The following is a 27500-nucleotide window of genomic DNA, read 5'->3' on the forward strand; positions in this document are numbered from 1 at the left end:
GTCTGACCTATAGCAGCCAATACAGTCTGACCTATAGCAGCTAATACAGTCTGACCTATAGCAGCTAATACAGTCTGACCTATAGCAGCTAATACAGTCTGACCTATAGCAGTCTGACCTATAGCAGCCAATACATTCTGACCTATAGCAGCCAATACAGTCTGACCTATAGCAGTCTGACCTATAGCAGCCAATACAGTCTGGCCTATAGCAGTCTGACCTATAGCAGCCAATACAGTCTGACCTATAGCAGCCAATACAGTCTGATCTATACCAGCCAATACAGTCTGACCTATAGCAGTCTGACCTATAGCAGTCTGACCTATTGCAGCCAATACAGTCTGACATATAGCAGCCAATACAGTCTGACCTATAGCAGCCAATAAAGTCGGTCCTATAGCAGCCAATAAAGTCTGACCTATAGCAGTCTGACCTATAGCAGCCAATACAGTCTGACCTATAGCAGTCTGACCTATAGCAGCCAATACAGTCTGACCTATAGCAGTCTGACCTATAGCAGCCAATACAGTCTGACCTATAGCAGCCAATACAGTCTGACCTATAGCAGCCAATACAGTCTGACATATAGCAGCCAATACAGTCTGACCTATAGCAGCCAATACAGTCTGACCTATAGCAGCCAATACAGTCTGACATATAGCAGCCAATACAGTCAGACCTATAGCAGCCAATACAGTCTGACCTATAGCAGCTAATACAGTCTGACCTATAGCAGCCAATACAGTCTGACCTATAGCAGCCAATACAGTCTGACATATAGCAGCCAATACAGTCAGACCTATAGCAGTCTGACCTATAGCAGCCAATACAGTCTGACCTATAGCAGCTACTACAGTCTGACCTATAGCAGCCAATACAGTCTGACCTATAGCAGCCAATACAGTCTGACCTATAGCAGCCAATACAATCTGACCTATAGCAGTCTGACCTATAGCAGTCTGACCTATAGCAGCCAATACAGTCTGACCTATAGCAGCCAATACAGTCTGACCTATAGCAGCTATTACAGTCTGACCTATAGCAGCTAATACAGTCTGACTTATAGCAGCCAATACAGTCTGACCTATAGCAGCCAATACAGTCTGACAAATAGCAGCTAATACAGTCTGACCTATAGCAGTCTGACCTATAGCAGCCAATACAGTCTGACCTATAGCAGCCAATACAGTCTGACCTATAGCAGCCTGACCTATAGCAGCCAATACAGTCTGACCTATAGCAGTCTGACCTATAGCAGCCAATACAGTCTGACCTATAGCAGCCAATACAGTCTGACCTATAGCAGCCAATACAGTCTGACATATAGCAGCCAATACAGTCTGACCTGTAGCAGTCTGTCCTATATCAGCCAATACAGTCTGACCTATAGCAGTCTGACCTATAGCAGCCAATACAGTCTGACCTATAGCAGCCAATACAGTCTGACCTATAGCAGTCTGACCTATAGCAGCCAATACAGTCTGGCCTATAGCAGTCTGACCTATAGCAGCCAATACAGTCTGACCTATAGCAGCCAATACAGTCTGACCTATAGCAGCCAATACAGTCTGACCTATAGCAGTCTGACCTACAGCAGTCTGACCTATAGCAGCCAATACAGTCTGACATATAGCAGCCAATACAGTCTGACCTATAGCAGCCAATAAAGTCGGTCCTATAGCAGCCAATAAAGTCGGACCTATAGCAGTCTGACCTATAGCAGCCAATACAGTCTGACCTATAGCAGCCAATACAGTCTGACCTATAGCAGTCTGACCTATAGCAGCCAATACAGTCTGACCTATAGCAGTCTGACCTATAGCAGCCAATACAGTCTGACCTATAGCAGCCAATACAGTCTGACCTATAGCAGCCAATAAAGTCGGTCCTATAGCAGTCTGACCTATAGCAGCTAATACAGTCGGACCTATAGCAGTCTGACCTATAGCAGCTAATACAGTCTGACCTATAGCAGTCTGACCTATAGCAGCTAATACAATCTGACCTATATTAGCTAATACAAAGTATATTGATTTACAATTGATACAACATCAACTGACCACATACCAACAAATGTAACAACTGTATTGTGTTATACTACCAGTGTACCAACAACTGAAATTAAAACACATGTATTGTGTTAGTATATTGATGTATTGTGTTAGTATATTGATGTATTGTGTTTGTATATTGATGTCTTGTGTTTGTATATTGATGTATTGTGTTAGCATATTGATGTATTGTGTTAGTATATTGAAGTATTGTGTTAGTATATTGATGTATTGTGTTAGTATATTGAAGTATTGTGTTAGTATATTGATGTATTGTGTTAGTATATTGATGTATTGTGTTAGTATATTGATGTATTGTGTTAGTATATTGATGTATTGTGTTAGTATATTGATGTATTGTGTTAGTATATTGATGTATTGTGTTAGTATATTGATGTATTGTGTTTGTATATTGAAGTATTGTGTTAGTATATTGACGTATTGTGTTATACTACCAGTCGAGATGGACTTGAGCTGACGATGCCCCATCCCTCCATCCCTCATCCCTCCATCGCTCATCCCTCCATCCCTCCATCCCTCATCCCTCCATCCCTCATCCCTCCATCCCTCCATCCCTCATCCCTCCATCCCTCATACATCCATCCCTCCATACCTCATCCATCCATCCCTCCATCCCTCCATCCCTCATCCCTTATACCTCTATCCCGCCATCCCTCCATCCCTCATCCCTCCATTCCTCCATACCTCCATCCCTCATCCCTCCATCCCTCATCCCTCCATCCCTCCATACCTCCATCCCTCATACCTCCATCCCTCATACCTCCATCCCTCCATCCCTCATACCTCCATACCTCCATCCCTCATACCTCCATCCCTCCATTCCTCATACCTCCATCTCTCATCCCACCATCCCTCCATAACTCCATCCCTCCATACATCCATCCCTCCATACCTCAATACCTCATGCCTCAATCCCTCATACCTCCATCCCTTCATCCCTCATACCTCCATCCGTCATACCTCCATACCTCCATCCCTCCATACCTCCATCCCTCATACCTCCATCCCTCATCCCTCATACCTCCATCCCCCCATACCTCCATCTCCATACATCCATCCCTCAAACCTCATACCTCCATCCCTCCATACCTCCATCCCTCATACCTCCATCCCTCACCCCTCATACCTCCATCCCTCCATACCTCCATCCCTCCATACCTCCATCCCTCAAACCTCATGCCTCCATCCCTCATACCTCCATCCCTCATCCCTCCATCCCTCATACCTCCATCCCTCATACCTCCATACCTCCATCCCTCCATACCTCCATCCCTCATAACTCATACCTCCATCCCTCCATACCTACATACCTCATACTTCATACCTCCATCCCTCATCCCTCCATACCTCCATCGCTCCATCCCTCATCCCTCCATCCCTCATACCTCCATCCCTCATACCTCCATCCCTCATCCCTCCATCCCTCATACCTCCATCCCTCATACCTCCATACCTCCATCACTCCATCCCTCATACCTCCATCCCTCCATACCTCCATCCCTCATACCTCCATCCCTCCCTCCCTCCACTCCTCCATCCCTCCCTCCATCCCTCCATCCCTCTCTCCCACCATCCCCCATCCCTCCATCCCCCCTCCCTCCCTCCTTCCCTTCATCCCTCCCTCCATCCCCCCTCCACCCCTCCATCCATCCCTCCCTCCCTCCCTCCCTCCATCCCTCCCTCCACCCCATCCCTCCATCCCCCCTCCCTCCCTCCTTCCCTTCATCCCTCCCTCCATCCCCCCTCCACCCCTCCATCCATCCCTCCCTCCCTCCATCCCTCCCTCCACCCCATCCCTCCATCCCCTATCCCTCCCTCCTTCCCTCCTTCCCTCCCCCCCCCCCCTCCATCCCTCATCTCTCCACCAGGTATCACAGTGGATAAGTACGGAGTGCTGTTCTTTGTGGACGGGACTATGATCAGACGAATTGACCAGAACGGGATCATCTCTACCCTGCTGGGGTTCAACGACCTGACCTCTGCACGACCTCTCAGCTGTGATGCTGTCATGGACATCTCTCAGGTACACACACACACACACACACACACACACACACACACACACACACACACACACACACACACACACACACACGCAGACAGACAGACAGACACACAGACAGTGAACACACACAGAGCAGCAGACTGCCACACCAACACGTCCACCTGCACACCCTCCCTCGGTGTGCAGGTGGACGTGTTTAACTAGACTTAAAGACTGGAAGTCCTCACTAGAATAGTAAATCAACAAAACATTTACCAACTGGGGACATTTTGTTAGTTTAGGGGGTTTAGGTGTAAGGTTTAAATTAGGTTTAGGAGCTAGAGTAAGGTTTAGGGTTGGGTTAGGGTTAGGAGCTAGGGTAGGGTAGGGTTTAGGGTTAGGACCTAGGGTAGGGGTTAGGGTTAGGAGCTAGGGTAGGTTAGGGTTAAGGGTTAGGAGCTAGGGTAAAGTTTAGGGTTTGGAGCTAGGGTAAGGTTTACGGTTAGGGTTAGGAGCTAGTTCAAAGTTTAGGGTTTGGAGCTAGGGTAAGGTTTAGGGTTAGGGTTGGGGTTAGGAGCTAGGGTAGGGTTTAGGGTTAGGAGCTAGGGTAAGGTTTAGGGTAAAGGTTAGGAGCTAGTTCAAGGTTCAGGGTTTGGAGCTAGGGTAAGGTTTAGGGTTAGGGTTAGGAGCTAGGGTAAGGTTTAGGGTTAGGGTTAGGAGCTAGAGTATAGTTTAGGGTTAGGAGCTAGGGTAAGGGTTAGGGTTAGGAGCTAGGGTAAGGTTTAGGGTTAGAGTTAGGAGCTAGTTCAAGGTTTAGGGTCTGGAGCTAGGGTAAGGGTTAGGGTTAGGAGCTAGGGTAAGGTTTACGTTTAGGGTTAGGAGCTAGGGTAGGGTTTAGGGTTAGGGGGTAGGGGTTAGGGTTAGGGTTAGGAGCTAGGGTAGAGTTTAGGGTTAGGAGCTAGGGTAAGGTTTATGGTTAGGGATAGGGTTTGGAGCTAGGGTCGGGTTTAGGGTTAGGTGCTAGGGTACGGTTTAGGGTTAGGAGCTAGGGTAAGGTTTAGGGTTTGGAGCTAGGGTAAGGTTTCGGGTTAGGGTTTGGAGCTAGGGTAGGGTTTAGGGTTAGGAGCTAGGGTAGGGGTTAGGGTTAGGGTTAGGAGCTAGGGTAGAGTTTAGGGTTAGGAGCTATGGTAGGGGTTAGGGTTTAGGGTTAGGAGCTAGGGTAAGGGTTAGGGTTAGGAGCCAGGGTATGGTTTAGCGTTAGGAGCTAGGGTATGGTTTAGGGTTAGGGTTAGGAGCTAGGGTAGGGTTTAGGGTTAGGAGCTATTGTTTGGGTCAGGGTTAGGAGCTAGGGTAAGGTTTAGGGTTAGGAGCTAGGGTAGAGTTTAGGGTTAGGGGTAGGGGTTAGGGTTAGGGTTATGAGCTAGGGTAAGGTTTAGGGTTAGGAGCTAGGGTAGGGTTTAGGGTTAGGGTTATGAGCTAGGGTAAGGTTTAGCGTTAGGAGCTAGGGTATGGTTTAGGGTTAGGAGCTAGTGTATGGTTTAGTGTTTGGAGCTAGGGTAGGGTTTAGGGTTAGGAGCTAGGGTATGGTTTAGGGTTAGGGTTTGGAGCTAGGGTAGGGTTTAGGGTTAGGAGCTAGGGTAGGGTTTAGGGTTAGGAGCTAGGGTAAGGTTTAGGGTTTGGAGCTAGGGTAAGGTTTCGGGTTAGGGTTTGGAGCTAGGGTTGGGTTTAGGGTTAGGAGCTAGGGTAGGGGTTAGGGTTAGGGTTAGGAGCTAGAGTAGAGTTTAGGGTTAGGAGCTATGGTAGGGTTTAGGGTTTAGGGTTAGGAGCTAGGGTAAGGGTTAGGGTTAGGAGCTAGGGTATGGTTTAGCGTTAGGAGCTAGGGTAGGGTTTAGGGTTAGGGTTAGGAGCTAGGGTAGGGTTTGGGGTTAGGGTTATGAGCTAGGGTAGGGTTTAGGGTTAGGAGCTATTGTTTGGGTTAGGGTTAGGAGCTAGGGTAAGGTTTAGGGTTAGGAGCTAGGGTAGGGTTTAGGGTTAGGGGGTAGGGGTTAGGGTTAGGGTTATGAGCTAGGATAAGGTTTAGGGTTAGGAGCTAGGGTAGGGTTTAGGGTTTGGAGCTAGGGTAGGGTTTAGGGTTAGGAGCTAGGGTATGGTTTAGGGTTAGGGTTTGGAGCTAGGGTAGGGTTTAGGGTTAGGAGCTAGGGTAAGGTTTAGGGTTAGGAGCTAGGGTAGGGTTTAGGGTTAGGAGCTAGGGTAGGGTTTACGGTTAGGAGCTAGTTTATGGGTTAGGGTTAGGAGCTAGGGTAGGGTTTAGGGTTAGGAGCTAGGGTAGGGTTTAGGGTTAGGAGCTATTGTTTGGGTTAGGATTAGGAGCTAGGGTATGGTTTATGGTTAGGGTTAGGAGCTAGGGTAAGGTATGGTTTAGGGTTAGGGTTAGGAGCTAGGGTAGGGTAAGGTTTAGGGTTAGTCTTTGGAGCTAGGGTATGGGTTAGGGTTAGGGTTATGAGCTAGGGTAAGGTTTAAGGTTAGGAGCTAGGGTAGGGTTTAGGGTTAGGGTTATGAGCTAGGGTAAGGTTTAGCGTTAGGAGCTAGGGTATGGTTTAGAGTTAGGAGCTAGTGTATGGTTTAGGGTTTGGAGCTAGGGTAGGGTTTAGGGTTAGGAGCTAGGGTATGGTTTAGGGTAAGGTTTAGGGGCTAGGGTAAGGTTTAGGGTTAGGAGCTAGGGTAGGGTTTAGGGTTAGGAGCTAGGGTAGGGTTTACGGTTAGGAGCTAGGGTATGGGTTAGTGTTAGGAGCTAGGGTAGGGTTTAGGGTTAGGAGCTAGGGTAGGGTTTAGGGTTAGGAGCTATTGTTTGGGTTAGGATTAGGAGCTAGGGTATGGTTTATGGTTAGGGTTAGGAGCTAGGGTAGGGCATGGTTTAGGGTTAGGGTTAGAGTTAGATTTAAGTTTAGGGGTAAGGAAAAATAGGATTTTGAATGGGACTGAATTGTGTGTCCCCACAAGGTTAGCTGTACAAGACTGCGTGTGTGTGTGTTCTTGTGTGATGACCAATCTCTTGGTGGTTCTGTTACGTTGTACATCTGCCTAGCAACAGGCAGTAATATGGCTGATCAGAGGAGATGCTGCAGGGCTCATTCCAGGGTCCTGATTATTGTCAGCTGTGATTCATCTCGACAATGGTGACCTCTTCTCTGAAATACATTTTTAGACTCGTGTCTCTCTCCTCTCTACACCTTCTTACGGCCTTCACTGCCTCTAGGGAAAAACAGAGGAGACTGATTGTTGATGATGATACCCTGGAAAACAGTGTGCAATTATTACTGAGTGGAGTATCCTGGTTAAATAAAGTAAAATGACAAAATTGTTTCCATAATGTATTCTGTTAGCACTGTGCTGTTAGTCTGTCTGTCTGTCTGTCTGTCTGTCTGTCTGTCTGTCTGTCTGTCTGTCTGTCTGTCTGTCTGCTGTGTCCTGGGATGGGTCCAAAATGACACCATAAGCCCTTTGGACCCGGGTCAAACGTAGTGCTCTACCAAGGGAATAGGTTGTCGTTTGGGCCTCAGACCTGCTGAATGAGAGCCAGTCAGGGTCATCTGTGGCCCACAGCTAACGGGTCCTCAGGGGCCTCAGACCTGCTGAATGAGAGCCAGTCAGGGTCATCTGTGGCCCACAGCTAACGGGTCCTCAGGGGCCTCAGACCTGCTGAATGAGAGCCAGTCAGGGTCATCTGTGGCCCACAGCTAACCGGTCCTCAGGGGCCTCAGCTGCCAGTGGAGGCCAGGAGAGTGTGTGTGTGTGTGTGTGTGTGGGTGTGAAGGGATGTTGTCAGAGCAGAGAGCTCCCAGCTGCCCAGCACTATCCCCCATGGACACACAAACACACACACTCCGTCAGCACCCTACCCCCGCCAGGGACACACACACACTCCCTCAGCCCCCTATACCCCCACTCCCCTGTGGCCGACTGCCACCGCCTACAGGCAGACTGACTGCAGCTAAATTATCTGAGAAGAGACTACTTGAAACAGTCACACACACACACACACACACACACACACACACACACACACACACACACACACACACACACATAGCTACTACTTGAAACAGTCACACACACACACATACATAGCTACTACATGAAACAGTCACACACACACACACACACACATAGCAACTACTTGAAACAGTCACACACACACACATAGCTACTACTTGAAACAGTCACACACACACACATAGCTACTACTTGAAACAGTCACACACACACACATACATAGCTACTACATGAAACAGTCACACAGACACACACACACACATAGCTACTACTTGAAACAGTCACACACACATAGCTACTACTAGCTACTACTTGAAACAGTCACACACACATAGCTACTACTAGCTACTACTTGAAACAGTCACACACACATAGCTACTACTAGCTACTACTTGAAACAGTCACACACACACACAAACCTACTACTTGAAACAGTCACACACACATAGCTACTACTAGCTACTACTTGAAACAGTCACACACACATAGCTACTACTAGCTACTACTTGAAACAGTCACACACACACACAAACCTACTACTTGAAACAGTCACACAGTTCCCATAACCATAATTCCGTCCATGATGACATTGAGACACGATCACGTCTCTTTCTTTATCTGTGGGAATACCTGGAATAATTAGGAACAGATTTGTTATTTGCTGAGTTCCTGGTGGTTTTGGCCTTTTATTCTCCTTCCTGTCTGTCTCTCTGAGCCGTGAACAGAGAGAATGTGCTGCCGTCTTTTCTGGCTATTGGAACGTGTTTGGTCCAATGACCTCTGGTCTTTACTGTGTTTGGTCCAATGACCTCTGGTCTTTACTGTGTTTGGTCCAATGACCTCTAGTCTTTACTGGCTATTGGAACGTGTTTGGTCCAATGACCTCTGGTCTTATCTTTCTATTGGAACGTGTTTGGTCCAATGACCTCTGGTCTTTACTGTGTTTGGTCCAATGACCTCTGGTCTTTACTGTGTTTGGTCCAATGACCTCTGGTCTTTACTGTGTTTGGTCCAATGACCTCTGGTCTTTACTGTGTTTGGTCCAATGACCTCTGGTCTTTACTGTGTTTGGTCCAATGACCTCTGGTATTTACTGTGTTTGGTCCAATGACCTCTGGTCTTTACTGTGTTTGGTCCAATGACCTCTGGTCTTTACTGTGTTTGGTCCAATGACCTCTGGTCTTTACTGGCTATTGGAACATGTTTGGTCCAATGACCTCTGGTCTTTACTGTGTTTGGTCCAATGACCTCTGGTATTTACTGTGTTTGGTCCAATGACCTCTGGTCTTTACTGTGTTTGGTCCAATGACCTCTGGTCTTTACTGTGTTTGGTCCAATGACCTCTGGTCTTTACTGGCTATTGGAATGTGTTTGGTCCAATGACCTCTGGTCTTTACTGGCTATTGGAACGTGTTTGGTCCAATGATGTTACGACTTCTATAAATGGTGCGGTGGAGGAGTCAAACGCAGAGAGCAGGTAATATCGTACGTGAATCTATTTATTCCAACGACAGCGGAGACATGGACATGCCAACACTAGGGCATAAGAAACCACCCGTCCAAAATACACAGGACTACAACTGTCCGGAAAATAATGAGATAACACCAACACCAAAATAACAGAGAACAAGCCCACACAAATACCCAGCGGGCCTAGTGCCCTTAAATAGCCTACAAACAACACTAACTCATAACAGGTGTACCCAATTAGACCCAATAAACAGAAACAAACGGAAAGGGAATTGATGGCAGGTAATAGGCCGGCGACGACGACCACCGAGCGCTGCCCGAACAGGAAGAGCCACCATCTTCGGCGAGATATGTAACAAATGACCTCTGGTCTTATCTTTCTATTGGAACGTGTTTGGTCCAATGACCTCTGGTCTTTACTGTGTTTGGTCCAATGACCTCTGGTCTTTACTGTGTTTGGTCCAATGACCTCTGGTCTTTACTGTGTTTGGTCCAATGACCTCTGGTCTTTACTGTGTTTGGTCCAATGACCTCTGGTCTTTACTGTGTTTGGTCCAATGACCTCTGGTCTTATCTGACTATTGGAACGTGTTTGGTCCAATGACCTCTGGTCTTTACTGTGTTTGGTCCAATGACCTCTGGTCTTATCTGACTATTGGAACGTGTTTGGTCCAATGACCTCTGTTCTTTACTGTGTTTGGTCCAATGACCTCTGGTCTTTACTGGCTATTGGAACATGTTTGGTCCAATGACCTCTGGTCTTTACTGTGTTTGGTCCAATGACCTCTGGTCTTTACTGGCTATTGGAACGTGTTTGGTCCAATGACCTCTGGTCTTTACTGGCTATTGGAACGTGTTTGGTCCAATGACCTCTGGTATTTTCTCTCCTCTTCCCTTCGCTTTGTGTTTGCCTTTCAAATTAGGCCTCTGTTTTCCTAACCGTTTTTGTTGTTGTTATCCACAAGGTTAATAGTTTGACTCCGGCGAGAAATCTTGTTAATGTGTTTTTACAAAGGCGCTAGGGGTCTATGGTCTTGAAGTCTTGTTTTGAAAATAAATATTCTCCCCCAGTCCTCTGCTGAGTTCAAAGTTATATAGCAGGGAAAATCATGTCCTGGATCAAGATTACATCACCACGTTCCCACTTCAAGGGTGTTACAGAACGCTTCGGACAGAACGCTTCAGACAGAACGCTTCAGACAGAACGCTTCAGACAGAACGCTTCAGACAGAACGCTTCAGACAGAACGCTTCAGACAGAACGCCTCAGACAGAACGCCTCAGACAGAACGCTTCAGACAGAACGCTTCAGACAGAACGCTTCAGACAGAACGCTTCAGACAGAACGCTTCAGACAGAACGCTTCAGACAGAATGCTTTATCAAAACTGTTGTGACGATGATGACGCTCGTTTAGTTCAGTTCAAATCTGATGGTGCACTACTTTTACACAGGGCTCGTACGGCTTTGTTCAATAGTAGTGCACTACTTTTACACAGGGCTCGTAGGGCTTTGTTCAATAGTAGTGCACTACTTTTACACAGGGCTCGTAGGGCTTTGTTCAATAGTAGTGCACTATATAGTAAATAGGGTGCCATTTCAGATGCAGACACAGTATTCAGACACAGTATTCAGACACAGTATTCAGACACAGTATTCAGACAGGGTATTCAGACAGGGTATTCAGACAGGGTAATCAGACAGGGTACTCAGACAGGGTATTCAGACAGGGTATTCAGACAGGGTATTCAGACAGTGTACTCAGACAGGGTACTCAGACAGGGTATTCAGACAGTGTACTCAGACAGGGTACTCAGACAGTGTACTCAGACAGGGTATTCAGACAGGGTATCCAGACAGGGTACTCAGACAGGGTATTCAGACAGGGTATTCAGACAGTGTACTCAGACAGGGTACTTAGACAGGGTATTCAGACAGTGTACTCAGACAGGGTACTCAGACAGTGTACTCAGACAGGGTATTCAGACGGTGTACTCAGACATGGTATTCAGACAGGGTATTCAGACAGTGTACTCAGACAGGGTATTCAGACAGGGTATTCAGACAGGGTATTCAGACACTGTATTCCGACAGTGTACTCAGACAGGGTAATCAGACAGGGTATTCAGACAGGGTATCAAGACAGGGTACTCAGACAGGGTACTCAGACAGGGTATTCAGACAGGGACTCAGACAGGGTATTCAGACAGGGTAATCAGACAGGGTACTCAGACAGGGTATTCAGACAGGGTACTCAGACAGGGTATTCAGACAGGGTATTCAGACAGGGTACTCAGACAGGGTATTCAGACAGAGTGGATTACTTATTTTCTCTAGACAAGCATCACATTGATAAGAGCAGAATCTGGAGGAAAAGCTCATGGTGAACGGCCAGGCTATTGTCAAACAAGAGAACTTACTAATACAACTAGATGGTTTCAGAGGGAGTTCATCACCCAGAGAGTTATAATACAACTAGATGGTTTCAGAGGGAGTTCATCACCCAGAGAGTTATAATACAACTAGATGGTTTCAGAGGGAGTTCATCAACCAGAGATTTATAATACAACTAGATGGTTTCAGAGGGAGTTCATCAACCAGAGAGTTATAATTCAACTAGATGGTTTCAGAGGGAGTTCATCACCCAGAGAGTTATAATACAACTAGATGGTTTCAGAGGGAGTTCATCACCCAGAGAGTTATAATACAACTAGATGGTTTTAAAGGGTTCAGTTTTAGTGACCGTCTGTCCCTGTGTTGGTGTCTGAGGTTGTAGTCAGGGGGTAAGTGGTGCAGGGTGTGCTTGGGTTACAGAATGTGTGAAGAGAGGAAGAGGGGCTGGAGAACGATCCATCTCATCACTCATCTCTGGGCGGTCTGTCGGTGTGAAAACCCCTTTTCAGCCAGCCAGGCAGCATATACCATCTCATCTCTCCTGAGCCTCATCAGCTTCCTCTGCCTCGCCACCTCCACACTCATTAAATATTCAACCACCAGTGTTGACAGGAAATAGGTTTTAAGAAATGTTAAATCCTCCCCTCCTTCTCCTCCTCGTCCTCCTCTCATTCCCAGAGTCAATACATTTTCTGCTCTGTCTGTCTCTGTCTGTCTGTCTGTCTGTCTGTCTGTCTGTCTGTCTGTCTGTTTCTGTCTATGTCTCTGTCTCTGTCTCTGTCTCTGTCTCTGTCTGTCTGTCTGTCTGTCTGTCTGTCTGTCTGTCTGTATGTCGGTCTGTATGTCTGTCGGTCTGTCTGTTTCTGTCTCTGTCTGTCCTGTTTGTTGTGAGGAGAAGAGAGGATGAGGAGAGAGAAGAGTAGAGGGGGAACATAGGTACCTAGAGGTAGTGTAGGGATGCATCCCAAATGGCACCCTATTCCCTATGCGGGCGCCAACCTATGTCTTACTGTATAAATTCCCTCTGTCTGGAGGGATTGAGGAGGGAGAATGGTTATAGGATGTCAGACATCCCCAGCTCAGTGCTGGTTGAAATGGCACCCTATTCCCTATATAGTGCACTGCCTTTGACCAGGGCCTGCATAGGGAATAGGGTGCCATGCCAGACCTAGCAAGGAGATCTGAAAGCAGCCCAGAGGCTGGGAATGATGACTGAGCACAAAGTTTGAGTCAAGACGGAACTGATTGCGCCCCCAAAATGAGGGATGTGTGTGGACAGGCTGACTGGCTGGGTATACCTCAGCCGACGCATGTCATCGGTCGGCGAACATTCTCCAGGAAGTGTTTTCCTGGGACCTGCTGTGTTGGGAGGCTGATGCTGCATCCACAACGGTACCTTATTCCTATGTAGTGTGCTAGAACTGACCAGGGACCATAAGGCACTACATTGGGAATAGGGTACCGTATGGAATTATGTTGGGGTTGGGGGGGAAGGCCTTGCAATTTATGTTGGGGTTGGGGGGGAAGGTCTAGCTATTTATGTTGGGGTTGGGTTGGGGGAGGCCTAGCTATTTATGTTGGGGTTGGGGGGAAGGTCTAGCTATTTATGTTGGGGTTGGGGGGTAGGCCTAGCAATTTACAGTGCCTTGGAAAAGTATTCATCCCCTTTGGCATTTTTCCTATTTTGTTGCATTACAACCTGTAATTTAAATATATTTTTATTTGGATTTCATGTAATGGACATACACAAAATAGTCCAAATTGGTGAAGTGAAATGTAAAAAATTACTTGTTTCAAAAAACAAAAACAAAACGGAAAAGTGGTCCATGCATATTTATTATCCCCCTTTGCTATGAAGCCATTAAATAAGATCTGGTGCAACCAATTACCTTCAATTAGATAAATAAAGTCCCCCTGTGTGCAATTTAAGTGTCACATGATCTGTCACATGATCTCAGTGTATATATACACCTGTTCTGAAAGGCCCCAGAGTCTGCAACACCACTATGCAAGGGGCACCACCAAGCAAGCGGCACCATGAAGACCAAGAAGCTCTCCAAACAGGTCAGGGACAAAGTTGTGGAGAAGTACAGATCAGGGTTGGGTTATAAAAAAATATTAGAAACTTTGAACATCCCACAGAGCACCATTAAATCCATTATTAAAAAATTGAAGGAATATGGCACCACAACAAACCTGCCAAGAGAGGGCTGCCCACCAAAACTCATGGACCAGGCAAGGAGGAAATGAATCAGAGAAGCAACAAAGAGACCAACGATAACCCTGAAGGAGCTGCAAAGCTCCACAGCGGAGATTGGCGTATCTGTCCATAGGACCACTTTAAGCCGTACACTCCACAGAGCTGGGCTTTACTGAAGAGAGGCCAGAAATAGAGTGGCCAGAAAAAAAGCCATTGCTTAAAGAACACGTTAGCTGTTCGCCAAAAGGCATGTGGGAGACTCCCCAAACATATGGAAGAAGGTACTCTGGTCAGATGAGACTAAAATTGAGGAATCAAGGAAAACGCTATGTCTGGCGCAAACCCAACACCTCGCATCACCCAGAGAACACCATTCCCACAGTAAAGCATGGTGGTGGCAGCATCATGTTGTGGGGATGTTTTTCATTGGCAGGTACTGGGAAACAGGTCAGAATTGAAGGAATGATGGATAGCACTAAATACAGTGAAATTCTTGAAGGAAACCTGTTTCAGTCTTGCAGAGATTTGAGACTGGGACAGAGGTTCACCTTCCAGCAGGACAATGACCCTAAGCATACTGCTAAAGCAACACTTGAGTAGTTTAAGACATTTAAATGTCTTGGGATGGCCTAAATCCAATTGAGAATCTGTGGTATGACTTAAAGATTGCTGTACACAAGTGGAACCCATCCAACTTGAAGTTTTACCTTGAAGAATGGGTAAAATCCCAGTGGCTAGATGTGCCAAGCTTGTAGAGACATACCCCAAGAGACTTGCAGAATATTTAGCATCTTCAAAGTGGTAGGCATGTTGTGTAAATCAAATGATACAACCCCCCCCCCCAAAAAAATCAATTTTAATTACAGGTTATAATGCAACAAAATAGGAAAAATGCCAAGGGGGTGAATATTTTCACAAGCCACTGTATGTTGTTTTTTATTTGACCTTTATTTAACTAGGAAAGTCAGTTAAGAACAAATTCTTATTTACAATGACGGCCTAGGAACAGTGGGTTAACTGCCTGTTGAGGGGCAGAACGACAGATGTTGGGGTTGTACCTTGTCAGCTCAGGGGTTTGAACTTGCAACCTTCCGGTTACTAGTCCAACGCTTTAACCACTAGGCTACCCTGGGTTGGGGGGGAAGGTCTATCTATTTATGTTGGGGTTGGGGGGAAGGTCTAGCTATTTATGTTGTGGTTGGGCGGGAAGGTCTAGCTATTTATGTTGGGGTTGGGGGGGAAGGTCTAGCCATTTATGTTGGGGGGGAAGGTCTATCTATTTATGTTGGGGTTGGGGGGATGGTCTAGCTATTTATGTTGGGGTTGGGGGGGAAGGTCTAGCTATTTATGTTGGGGTTGGGGGGAAGGTCTATCTATTTATGTTGGGGTTAGGGGGAAGGCCTAGCTCTTAATGTTGGGGTTGGGATGGGGAGAAAGGGATGGGTTCGCGAGGCCTAGATCTTAATGTTGAGGTTGGGATTGCGGAAAGGGGATTGGGTTGGGGGAGGCCTAGCTATTTATGTTTGGGTTGGGATGGGGGGAAGGGAATGGGTTGGGGAGTTCTAGCTATCTGTGTTTTTATTGGAGGCTGGAGGCTTGTAGAATGCAGGCAGGCAGAGCTGTTGGGATCAGCTTGTGAAGTGGAATTTAACGTGGCATCCTGAGCTTATTTCACATTTATCAGTTAGAAACAATTTCCCCCGGGCCATTTTAATCCACAAGTCAGCGGTTTTAAGTTTTTCATCTATGTTTTTTTTTGCTGATGTATTGTTCAACTATTGTCAGTTGAAGGTTGAACCCACTTTGTGACCAAATCAAAACCCTGTATCTTCCTCTATAGACAAGTCACCGTGATATATATCGTCTCTCACAGTGTTGAATTCTGCAGGATTTTCACCTTCTGTGTGTTGTTTGTTTGTTGTTGTTTTTGTTTGTTGTTTTTGTTTGTTGTTGTTGTTGTTGTTATACACAGTCTATAAAATACCCTTCAAAGTATTCTCTTAATAAATTGAGGATTTCTGTTTTGACGAAGCCAAGTTCATAACATAATTTACCACTATGTTAACATATTAGTTGATACTTTAGGGATTGCTCCCCAATCATTTTCTGAGGTTGGAGGTTTGTGAACATTGTATTATTAACCAACCCACTATGAAAGGTTACTCAGGTGTAGTAATTGCAAGGTAATTTGATCCTGCTTTGTCCTATTTCCCAGTTGTAGGATGAGGAATCATCCAGCCCTCATGTGATAAACTGTCCGGGCATCGAGAAATGCCCTTTCTATTTCCCAGTAAATGAAGAGCTCTTTTCCTTTTTGCTGTTCTCAGCCCTGCTATTGAAATACGATGCTTCATATAGCTCTCCTCAGAGAGGCGTGTGGGGGGGGGGTATTATTTTCATAACAATAAGTCATAATTTGGGAGGCTGGAGGTGAGCAGTGCCTTTCATTCCATAAGTAGTCCTCCATTTGTGGTGGTGGTGTGTGTGTGTGGTGGGGGGGGGGGGGTTAGTCCTCCATTTTCTCTTCAAGGACTTTACCTCCTGCCGTGTTTTTTTTTCCATTAACAAATTAATGACCCACAGCTGAGAGAGACATCCACTGTGAGGGGTGGAGGGCTGAGGTGTGGCTATAGTATATCTCCTCCCTAAATGAGCTCCCAGGCCTGTGGAGCTGTTATGAGATAGCTGGATGTTTTCAACACTATCTACCAGTCCTATAAATGCTTCTCAACAACTCTTGTTGCCCCCCCAGGCTTTTGTTTCCCTCTCAAATGAATGTGAAAAATGTGTTGATCGATACAAACATGCTTTCAGTTTTGGACCTGAAGCACCTGTCCTCACATTTGTCTGTCTGTCTGTCTGTCTGTCTGTCTGTCTGTCTGTCTCCCCCCCCCCCTCAGGTGTATCTGGAGTGGTCCACTCACCTCCCAGACCTCTCCTCACATCTCTACTGTCTCCTCTCCTCACAGCTCTACTGTCTCCTCTCCTCACAGCTCTACTGCCTCCTCTCCTCACAGCTCTACTTTCTCCTCTCCTCACAGCTCTACTGCCTCCTCTCCTCACAGCTCTACTTTCTCCTCTCCTCACAACTCTACTGTCTGTTGTTGACCTCTCCTCACATCTCTACTGCCTCCTCTCCTCACATCTCTACTGTCTGTTGTTGACCTCTCCTCACATCTCTACTGTCTGTTGTTGACCTCTCAGTCAGTCCCATGGATAACTCTCTGTATGCTGTGTGTCTGTTCCTCTGTAGGTGCGTCTGGAGTGGCCCACAGACCTGGCTGTCAGTCCCATGGATAACTCTATGTATGTTGTGTGTCTGTTCCTCTGTAGGTGTGTCTGGAGTGGCCCACAGACCTGGCTGTCAGTCCCATGGATAACTCTCTGTATGTTGTGTGTCTGTTCCTCTGTAGGTGTGTCTGGAGTGGCCCACAGACCTGGCTGTCAGTCCCATGGATAACTCTCTGTATGTTGTGTGTCTGTTCCTCTGTAGGTGCGTCTGGAGTGGCCCACAGACCTGGCTGTCAGTCCCATGGATAACTCTCTGTATGTCCTGGATAACAATGTGGTACTACAGATCTCAGAGAACCACCAGGTGAGGAAACAAAACACTAGACTGTACTGTACTAGACTTTACTTGAAAATATTGTGATATGTGGTTGTTTTACCTACGTAAGTTGAATACACTGACCTTAGTTGAATGCACTGACCTTAGTTGAATGCACTGATTGTAATTCCCTCTGGATAAGAGTGTTAGACCGTCTGGTACATTTAAATGATTCAAATGTCAATTGTAACCACCAGGTGCGTATCGTGGCAGGGAGGCCCATGCACTGCCAGGTGCCCGGCCTGGACCACTTCCTGGTCAGCAAGGTGGCCGTCCACGCCACCCTGGAGTCGGCCAACGCTCTCGCCGTCTCTCACAATGGCATCCTGTATATCTCTGAGTCAGACGAGAAGAAGATCAACCGTGTGAGACAGGTGAGATAGAGAAACAACTTCTTACTTTTACCTGGACTTATCTGGGTCCATCATACCTGGACTTATCTGGGTCCATCATACCTGGACTTATCTGGGTCCATCATATCTGGGTCCATCATATCTGGGTCCATCATATCTGGGTCCATCGTACCTGGACTTATCTGGGTCCATCGTACCTGGACTTATCTGGGTCCATCGTACCTGGACTTATCTGGGTCCATCGTACCTGGACTTATCTGGGTCCATCGTACCTGGACTTATCTGGGTCCATCGTACCTGGACTTATCTGGGTCCATCGTACCTGGACTTATCTGGGTCCATCGTACCTGGACTTATCTGGGTCCATCGTACCTGGACTTATCTGGGTCCATCGTACCTGGACTTATCTGGGTCCATCGTACCTGGACTTATCTGGGTCCATCATATCTGGGTCCATCATATCTGGGTCCATCGTACCTGGACTTATCTGGGTCCATCGTACCTGGACTTATCTGGGTCCATCGTACCTGGACTTATCTGGGTCCATCGTACCTGGACTTATCTGGGTCCATCATATCTGGGTCCATCATATCTGGGTCCATCATACCTGGACTTATCTGGGTCCATCATACCTGGACTTATCTGGGTCCTTCATATCTGGGTCCTTCATATCTGGGTCCATCATATCTGGGTCCATCATACCTGGACTTATCTGGGTCCATCATATCTGGGTCCATCATACCTGGACTTATCTGGGTCCATCATACCTGGACTTATCTGGGTCCATCATACCTGGACTTATCTGGGTCCATCATACCTGGACTTATCTGGGTCCATCATACCTGGACTTATCTGGGTCCATCATACCTGGACTTATCTGGGTCCATCATACTTGGACTTATCCAGTCTCACAAGATAACCCTTTATAATCTGTTAGAATCAAATCAAATGTATTTATATAGCCCTTCTTACATCAGCTGATATCTCAAAGTGCTGTACAGAAACCCAGCCTAAAACCCCAAACAGCAAGCAATGCAGGTGTAGAAGCACGGTGGCTAGGAAAAACTCCCTAGAAAGCCCAAAACTTAGGAAGATACCTAGAGAGGAACCAGGCTATGAGGGGTGGCCAGTCCTCTTCTGACTGTGCTGGGTGGAGATTATAACAGGACATGGCCAAGATGTTCAAATGTTCATAAATGACCAGCATGGTCAAATAATAATAATCACAGTAGTTGTCGAGGGTGCAGCAAGTCAGCACCTCAGGAGTAAATGTCAGTTTGCTTTTCATAGCCGATCATTAAGAGTATCTCTACCACTCCTGCTCTCTAGAGAGTTGAAAACAGCAGGTCTGGGACCGGTAGCACGTCCGGTGAACAGGTCAGGGTTCCATAGCCGCAGGCAGAACAGTTGAAACTGGAGCAGCAGCATGGCCAGGTGGACTGGGGACAGCAAGGACTCATCATGCCAGGTAGTCCTTAGGCATGGTCCTAGGGCTCAGGTCCTCCGAGAGAGAAAGAAAGAGATAATTAGAGAGAGCAGACTTAAATTCACACAGGACACCGGATAAGACAGGAGAAGTACTCCAGATATAACATACTGACCCTAGCCCCCCGACACATAAACTACTGCAGCATAAATACTGGAGGCCGAGACGGGATGGGTCAGGAGACACTGTGGCCCCATCCGATGATACCCCCGGACAGGGCCAAACAAGAAGGATATAACCCCACCCACTTTGCCAAAGCACAGCCCCCACACCACCAACTTACCATCCTGAGACAAGGCTGAGTATAGCCCACAAAGATCTCCGCCACTCCCAAGGGAGGGGGGGGGGCGCCAACCCAGACAGGAAGATCACATCAGTGACTCAACCCACTCAAGTGACGCACCATAATCTCCACCTGGCACAGCCAGAAGAGAATTGGCCACCCCCCATAGCCTGGTTCCTCTCTAGGTTTCTTCCTAGGTTCCTGCCTTTCTAGGGAGTTTTTCCTAGCCACCGTGCTTCTACACCTGCATTGCTTGCTGTTTGGGGTTTTAGGCTGGGTTTCTGTACAGCACTTTGAGATATCAGCTGATGTAAAAAGGGCTTTGTAAATACATTAGATTGATTGATTGATTGATTACCTAGAATACTATTGTACTGTTTTACTGTTTTACTTGCAATGATCATGATCGTTGAACGCACTGTAATACTCTCTGTCCGGACAAGACGGAGCATCTTTTACTCGGATGTAAACATTTCCTGTAAATTTCAGGTGTCCACCAACGGAGAGATTTCATTGGTGGCCGGGGCGCCCAGCGGCTGTGACTGTAACAACGACGCTAACTGTGACTGTTACTCCGGCGACGATGGCTACGCAAAAGATGCCAGAGTCAACGCCCCGTCGTCATTGGCTGTCTCCCCTGACGGTGAACTCTTCGTCGCCGACCTTGGCAACATCCGTATTCGCTCCGTCCGACGGAACAAGCCTTACCTGAACCCACTGAGCATGTACGAGGTCTCCTCCCCGATTAGCGATGAACTCTATCTCTTTGACTCCAATGGCAGTCACATCTATACTCAGAGTCTGACCACTGGGGATGACATCTATAACCTGACCTACTCCGGAGAGGGAGACCTGGCCAGCATCACGGATCAGAACAACAACATAGTGACGATCAGGTGTCCTGCCTTTATCTATTCATGTATCTGTTTTGTTGCTACACTAGTCTGTTATTTTACTAATTGAATTGTTATCTTAGTTTTATGTTTGTCTAGAAAACATTTTTTTTTTCTTTTTCACCTTTTATTAGTTTATTCGTTAAGCACTTTCAACTGCATTTGCTGTCAGAAATATGCTATATACACTGTACATGAAGTTTGATGAATGAATTGATTGATTGATCAGGAGGGATACAACAGGCATGCCTCTGTGGTTGATGGTGCCTGATGGACAGACTTTCTGGTTCACCATTGGGACCAACAACGCCCTGAAGACCATCGCTGCTCAGGGGCAGGAGCTGGCTATGATGACCTATCATGGGAGCTCCTCATTGCTGGCTACGAAGAGTAACAACAACGGATGGACCACCTTCTATGAGTAAGTAGACAAAATTATTTTGTTTACCCCAAACACACCTGCATCCCAAAGCAATTTCAGTACAAAATCTATGTGCCAGGCTCCCAGCTGAGTTGATTACAGACTAAGGCTTTGCAGTAGCTGCGTTAGATCAAAGCTGAATTCTTAATGGTCTTTTCTCTGACAACCCCCCCCCCCCAAAAATCATTTTTTCTGGATAACATCATGTTACTATGGATCCCATCACTTGGCTTGCCTCAGAGCTAGAATCATTGGTGTCTGTTTCAAAGTAACACTAAAAGTTGAGCAAGGGGGTGACTTAGTTTAGTTGGTGGGGGGTGACTTAGTTTAGTTGGTAGGGGGGTGACTTAGTTTAGTTGGTAGGGGGTGACTTAGTTTAGTTGGTAGGGGGTGACTTAGTTTAGTTGGTAGGGGGGTGACTTAGTTTAGTTGGTAGGGGGGTGACTTAGTTTAGTTGGCTGGTGGGTGGGTGGCTAGTTTAGTTGGCTGGTGGGTGGGTGGCTAGTTTAGTTGGCTGGTAGGTGGGTGGCTTTAGTTTAGTTGGCTGGTAGGTGGGTGGCTAGTTTAGTTGGAAGGTGTGTGGCTTTAGTTTAGTTGGCTGGTGGGTGGGTGACTAGTTTAGTTGGAAGATGTGTGGCTTTAGTTTAGTTGGAAGGTGGGTGGCTTTAGTTTAGTTGGCTGGTGTGTGGCTTTAGTTTAGTTGGAAGGTAGGTTGCTTTAGTTTAGTTGGAAGGTGGGTGGCTTTAGTTTAGTTGGAAGGTGGGTGGTTTTAGTTTAGTTGGAAGGTGGGTGGCTTTGATTTAGTTGGAAGGCGGGTGGCTTTGATTTAGTTGGAAGGTGGGTGGCTTTGATTTAGTTGGAAGGTGGGTGGCTTTGATTTAGTTGGAAGGTGGGTGGCTTTGATTTAGTTGGAAGGTGGGTGGCTTTGATTTAGTTGGAAGGTGGGTGGCTTTTAATTGTCTCTCTTATGAATGAAATACAGGACCTGTACGAGACAGGATGTAATTCAAATCAAATCACATTGTATTTGTCATATGCGAAGAATACAACAGTTGTAGGCCTTACCATGAAATGCTTACTTACAAGCCCTTAACCAACAATGCGGTTTAAAAAAAAATGAGGAAACATATTTTCTAAATATCCTATTGCCTCTCATATCAATCAGACATGTAGGACCTGTACGAGACAGGACGTTATCCTATTGCCTCTCATATCAATCAGACATGTCGGACCTGTACGAGTGTTTGATAGAGATATTTTGTCTGGAAGGAGTAACGGACTGTATTGAGGAAAAGCCCTATAAGTTAGCTAAGAGTAACGCTATAGTCAGTGAAATGAAGTCAATAGACATGTACACATGTTTAATGGTAGATATGACGACATATTTAATGGTAGATATGAAAACATGTTTAATGGTAGATATGAAAACATGTGTAATGGTAGATATGAAAACATGTTTAATGGTAGATCTGAAAACATGTTTAATGGTAGTTAATGGTAGATATGAAAACATGTTTAATGGTAGATATGAAAAGATGTTTAATGGTAGTTAATGGTAGATATGAAAACATGTGTAATGGTAGATATGAAAACATGTTTAATGGTAGATATGAAAACGTGTAATGGTAGATATGAAAACATGTTTAATGGTAGTTAATGGTAGATATGAAGACATGTTTAATGGTAGTAAATGGTAGATATGAAAACATGTTTAATGGTAGTTAATGGTAGATATGAAAACATGTTTAATGGTAGATATGAAGACGTGTTTAATGGTAGATATGAAAACATGTGTAATGGTAGTTAATGGTAGATATGAAAACGTGTAATGGTACATATGAAAACATGTTTAATGGTAGTTAATGGTAGATATGAAGACATGTTTAATGGTAGTTAATGGTAGATATGAAAACGTGTAATGGTAGTTAATGGTAGATATGAAAACATGTTTAATGGTAGATATGAAGGCGGCTTTAGTTTAGTTAGAAGGTGGGTGACATTAGTTTAGTTGGCTGGTGGGTGGGTGGCTATTGTTTAGTTGGTTTGTGGGTGAATTTAGTTTAGTTGGCTGGTGGGTGGCTGGGTGGCTTTAATTATTTGTCTGGTCGGTGGCTTTAGTTTAGTTGGCTGGTGGGTGGCTTTAGTTTAGTTGGCTGGTGGGTGGCTTTAGTTTATTTGGCTGGTGGGTGACTAGTTTAGTTGGAAGGTGTGTGACTTTAGTTTCGTTGGCTGGTTGGCTTTAGTTTATTTGGCTGGTGGGTGACTAGTTTAGTTGGAAGGTGTGTGACTTTAGTTTCGTTGGCTGGTTGGTGGTTGGCTTTAGTTTAGTTGGCTGGTAGGTGGGTGACTGTAGTTTATTTGGAAGGTGGGTGGCTTTAGTTTAGTTGGAAGGTGGGTGGCTTTAGTTTAGTTGGCTGGTAGGTGGGTGACTGTAGTTTATTTGGAAGGTGGGTGACTGTAGTTTATTTGGAAGGTGGGTGGCTTTAGTTTAGTTGGAAGGTGTGTGGCTTAGTTTAGTTGGCTGGTGTGTGGCTTTAGTTTAGTTGGCTGGTGTGTGGCTTTAGTTTATTTGGAAGGTGGGTGGCTTTAGTTTAGTTGGAAGGTGGGTGGCTTAGTTTAGTTGGAAGGTGGGTGGCTTTAGTTTAGTTGGCTGGTGTGTGGCTTTAGTTTATTTGGAAGGTGGGTGGCTTTAGTTTAGTTGGAAGGTGGGTGGCTTTAGTTTAGTTGGAAGGTAGGTTGCTTTAGTTTAGTTGGAAGGTGGGTGGTTTTAGTTTAGTTGGAAGGGGGGTGGCTTTGATTTAGTTGAAAGGTGGGTGGCTTTGATTTAGTTGGAAGGTGGGTGGCTTTGATTTAGTTGAAAGGTTTGTGGCTTTGATTTAGTTGGAAGGTGGGTGGCTTTGATTTAGTTGGAAGGCGGGTGGCTTTGATTTAGTTGGAAGGTGGGTGGCTTTGATTTAGTTGGAAGGTGGGTGGCTTTTAATTGTCTCTCTTATGAATGAAATACAGGACCTGTACGAGACAGGATGTAATTCAAATCAAATCACATTGTATTTGTCATATGCGAAGAATACAACAGTTGTAGGCCTTACCATGAAATGCTTACTTAACCAACCCTTAACCAACCCTTAGCCCTTAACCAACAATGCGGTTTAAAAAAAAATGAGGAAACATATTTTCTAAATATCCTATTGCCTCTCATATCAATCAGACATGTAGGACCTGTACGAGACAGGACGTTATCCTATTGCCTCTCATATCAATCAGACATGTAGGACCTGTACGAGACAGGACGTTATCCTATTGCCTCTCATATCAATCAGACATGTCGGACCTGTACGAGTGTTTGATAGAGATATTTTGTCTGGAAGGAGTAACGGACTGTATTGAGGAAAAGCCCTATAAGTTATGAGTAACGCTATAGTCAGTGAAATGAAGTCAATAGACATGTACACATGTTTAATGGTAGATATGACGACATATTTAATGGTAGATATGAAAACATGTTTAATGGTAGATATGAAAGCATGTTTAATGGTAGATATGAAAACATGTTTAATTGTAGTTAATGGTAGATATGAAAACATGTTTAATGGTAGATATGAAAACATGTGTAATGGTAGATATGAAAACATGTTTAATGGTAGTTAATGGTAGATATGAAAACATGTGTAATGGTAGATATGAAAACATGTTTAATGGTAGTTAATGGTAGATATGAAGACATGTTTAATGGTAGTTAATGGTAGATATGAAAACATGTTTAATGGTAGATAATGGTAGATATGAAGACATGTTTAATGGTAGTTAATGGTAGATATGAAAACATGTTTAATGGTAGTTAATGGTAGATATGAAAACATGTTTAATGGTAGATATGAAGACGTGTTTAATGGTAGATATGAAAACATGTGTAATGGTAGTTAATGGTAGATATGAAAACATGTGTAATGGTAGATATGAAAACATGTTTAATGGTAGTTAATGGTAGATATGAAAACATGTGTAATGGTAGTTAATGGTAGATATGCAAACATGTGTAATGGTAGATATGAAAACATGTTTAATGGTAGTTAATGGTAGATATGAAGACATGTTTAATGGTAGTTAATGGTAGATATGAAAACATGTTTAATGGTAGTTAATGGTAGATATGAAAACATGTTTAATGGTAGATATGAAGACGTGTTAATGGTAGATATGAAAACGTGTTTAATGGTAGATATGAAAACATGTGTAATGGTAGATATGAAAACATGTTTAATGGTAGTTAATGGTAGATATGAAAACATGTTTAATGGTAGATATGAAAACATGTGTAATGGTAGATATGAAAACATGTTTAATGGTAGATATGAAGACGTGTTTAATGGTAGATAATGGTAGATATGAAGACATGTTTAATGGTAGATATGAAGACGTGTTTAATGGTAGATATGAAAACATGTGTAATGGTAGATATGAAAACATGTTTAATGGTAGTTAATGGTAGATATGAAGACATGTTTAATGGTAGTTAATGGTAGATATGAAAACATGTTTAATGGTAGATAATGGTAGATATGAAGACATGTTTAATGGTAGTTAATGGTAGATATGAAAACATGTTTAATGGTAGTTAATGGTAGATATGAAAACATGTTTAATGTTAGATATGAAGACGTGTTTAATGGTAGATATGAAAACATGTGTAATGGTAGTTAATGGTAGATATGAAAACATGTGTAATGGTAGATATGAAAACATGTTTAATGGTAGTTAATGGTAGATATGAAAACATGTGTAATGGTAGTTAATGGTAGATATGCAAACATGTGTAATGGTAGATATGAAAACATGTTTAATGGTAGTTAATGGTAGATATGAAGACATGTTTAATGGTAGTTAATGGTAGATATGAAAACATGTTTAATGGTAGTTAATGGTAGATATGAAAACATGTTTAATGGTAGATATGAAGACGTGTTAATGGTAGATATGAAAACGTGTTTAATGGTAGATATGAAAACGTGTTTAATGGTAGATATGAAAACGTGTTTAATGGTAGATATGAAAACATGTTTAATGGTAGATATGAAGACATGTTTAATGGTAGATATGAAAACATGTTTAATGGTAGATATGAAGACGTGTTAATGGTAGATATGAAAACGTGTTTAATGGTAGATATGAAAACGTGTTTAATGGTAGATATGAAAACGTGTTTAATGGTAGATATGAAAACATGTTTAATGGTAGATATGAAAACATGTGTAATGGTAGTTAATGGTAGATATGAAAACATGTTTAATGGTAGTTAATGGTAGATATGAAAACATGTTTAATGGTAGATATGAAAACATGTGTAATGGTAGATATGAAAACATGTTTAATGGTAGATATGAAGACGTGTTTAAAGGTAGATAATGGTAGATATGAAGACATGTTTAATGGTAGATATGAAGACGTGTTTAATGGTACATAATGGTAGATATGAAGACATGTTTAATGGTAGATATGAAGACATGTTTAATGGTAGATATGAAAACATGTGTAATGGTAGATATGAAGACATGTTTAATGGTAGATATGAAGACATGTTTAATGGTAGATATGAAAACATGTTTAATGGTAGATATGAAAACATGTTTAATGGTAGATATGAAGACATGTTTAATGGTAGATATGAAAACATGTTTAATGGTAGATATTCATTTTTTCCCCCCCAAACATCTTCAATGGATGTCCCTCTAAGTTAAGTGCTTCCTGCTGTTAAATCGTTTCCATCTTCAGTGTTGTAAAAACGCCCATATTTGGTGTCGTACTGTGGCTGACAGGGTCGTGCTGCAACGTGATAATGACATCATCAGCCGTTTCAGAGAAATACAAAAGGAAGACTATTGGACAGTAGGTCCAACCACTCGGTGAGTCTGTCACTGCTCACAGGCAGAGCTGTCCTCCATGGCACTGCTAGGTCGATAGATATAGGCATGCATCCCAAATTGTACCCTACCCCCCTACGTAGTGCACTACTACCCTATGGGCCCTGGTCAAAAGTAGTGCACTATGAAGGGAATAGGGTGCCATTCATTCTACTTGTTGTGTTCAATAATGCCCATTTCAGATGACAGCCACATCACACGTAGGTGTTAAACATCACTGTAGATTAAACGGAGCCCTCTGATTGGTGTGTCAGAGATGAGGTATCCCATCATCCACCTGGAACAAATTTCTCCACAGTCAATCTGGTGGATTATCATCACAATGATGAATGACACACACAGAAACACACACACACACGCAAACACAC

The 27500-nt window shown here is 44.5% G+C and overlaps 1 protein-coding gene across 2 annotated transcripts in view; it reads left to right on the plus strand.

Moving 5' to 3' along the window:
• Positions 1-27500, plus strand: part of LOC110503028 (teneurin-4) — a 332490-nt gene that overhangs the window by 167865 nt on the left and 137125 nt on the right. For both annotated transcript variants that reach the window (XM_090224046.1, XM_090224045.1), the window contains 5 exons: positions 3941-4095; positions 17665-17766; positions 17976-18152; positions 20390-20796; positions 21023-21214. In XM_090224046.1, coding sequence (XP_090080172.1) covers positions 3941-4095; positions 17665-17766; positions 17976-18152; positions 20390-20796; positions 21023-21214 — 1033 coding nt within the window. The remainder of the gene's footprint in view (positions 1-3940; positions 4096-17664; positions 17767-17975; positions 18153-20389; positions 20797-21022; positions 21215-27500) is intronic.

The sequence above is a fragment of the Oncorhynchus mykiss genome, chromosome 27, assembly GCF_057628025.1.
Source record: "Oncorhynchus mykiss isolate SJ-2025 chromosome 27, ASM5762802v1, whole genome shotgun sequence".
Classification (NCBI taxonomy): domain Eukaryota; kingdom Metazoa; phylum Chordata; class Actinopteri; order Salmoniformes; family Salmonidae; genus Oncorhynchus; species Oncorhynchus mykiss.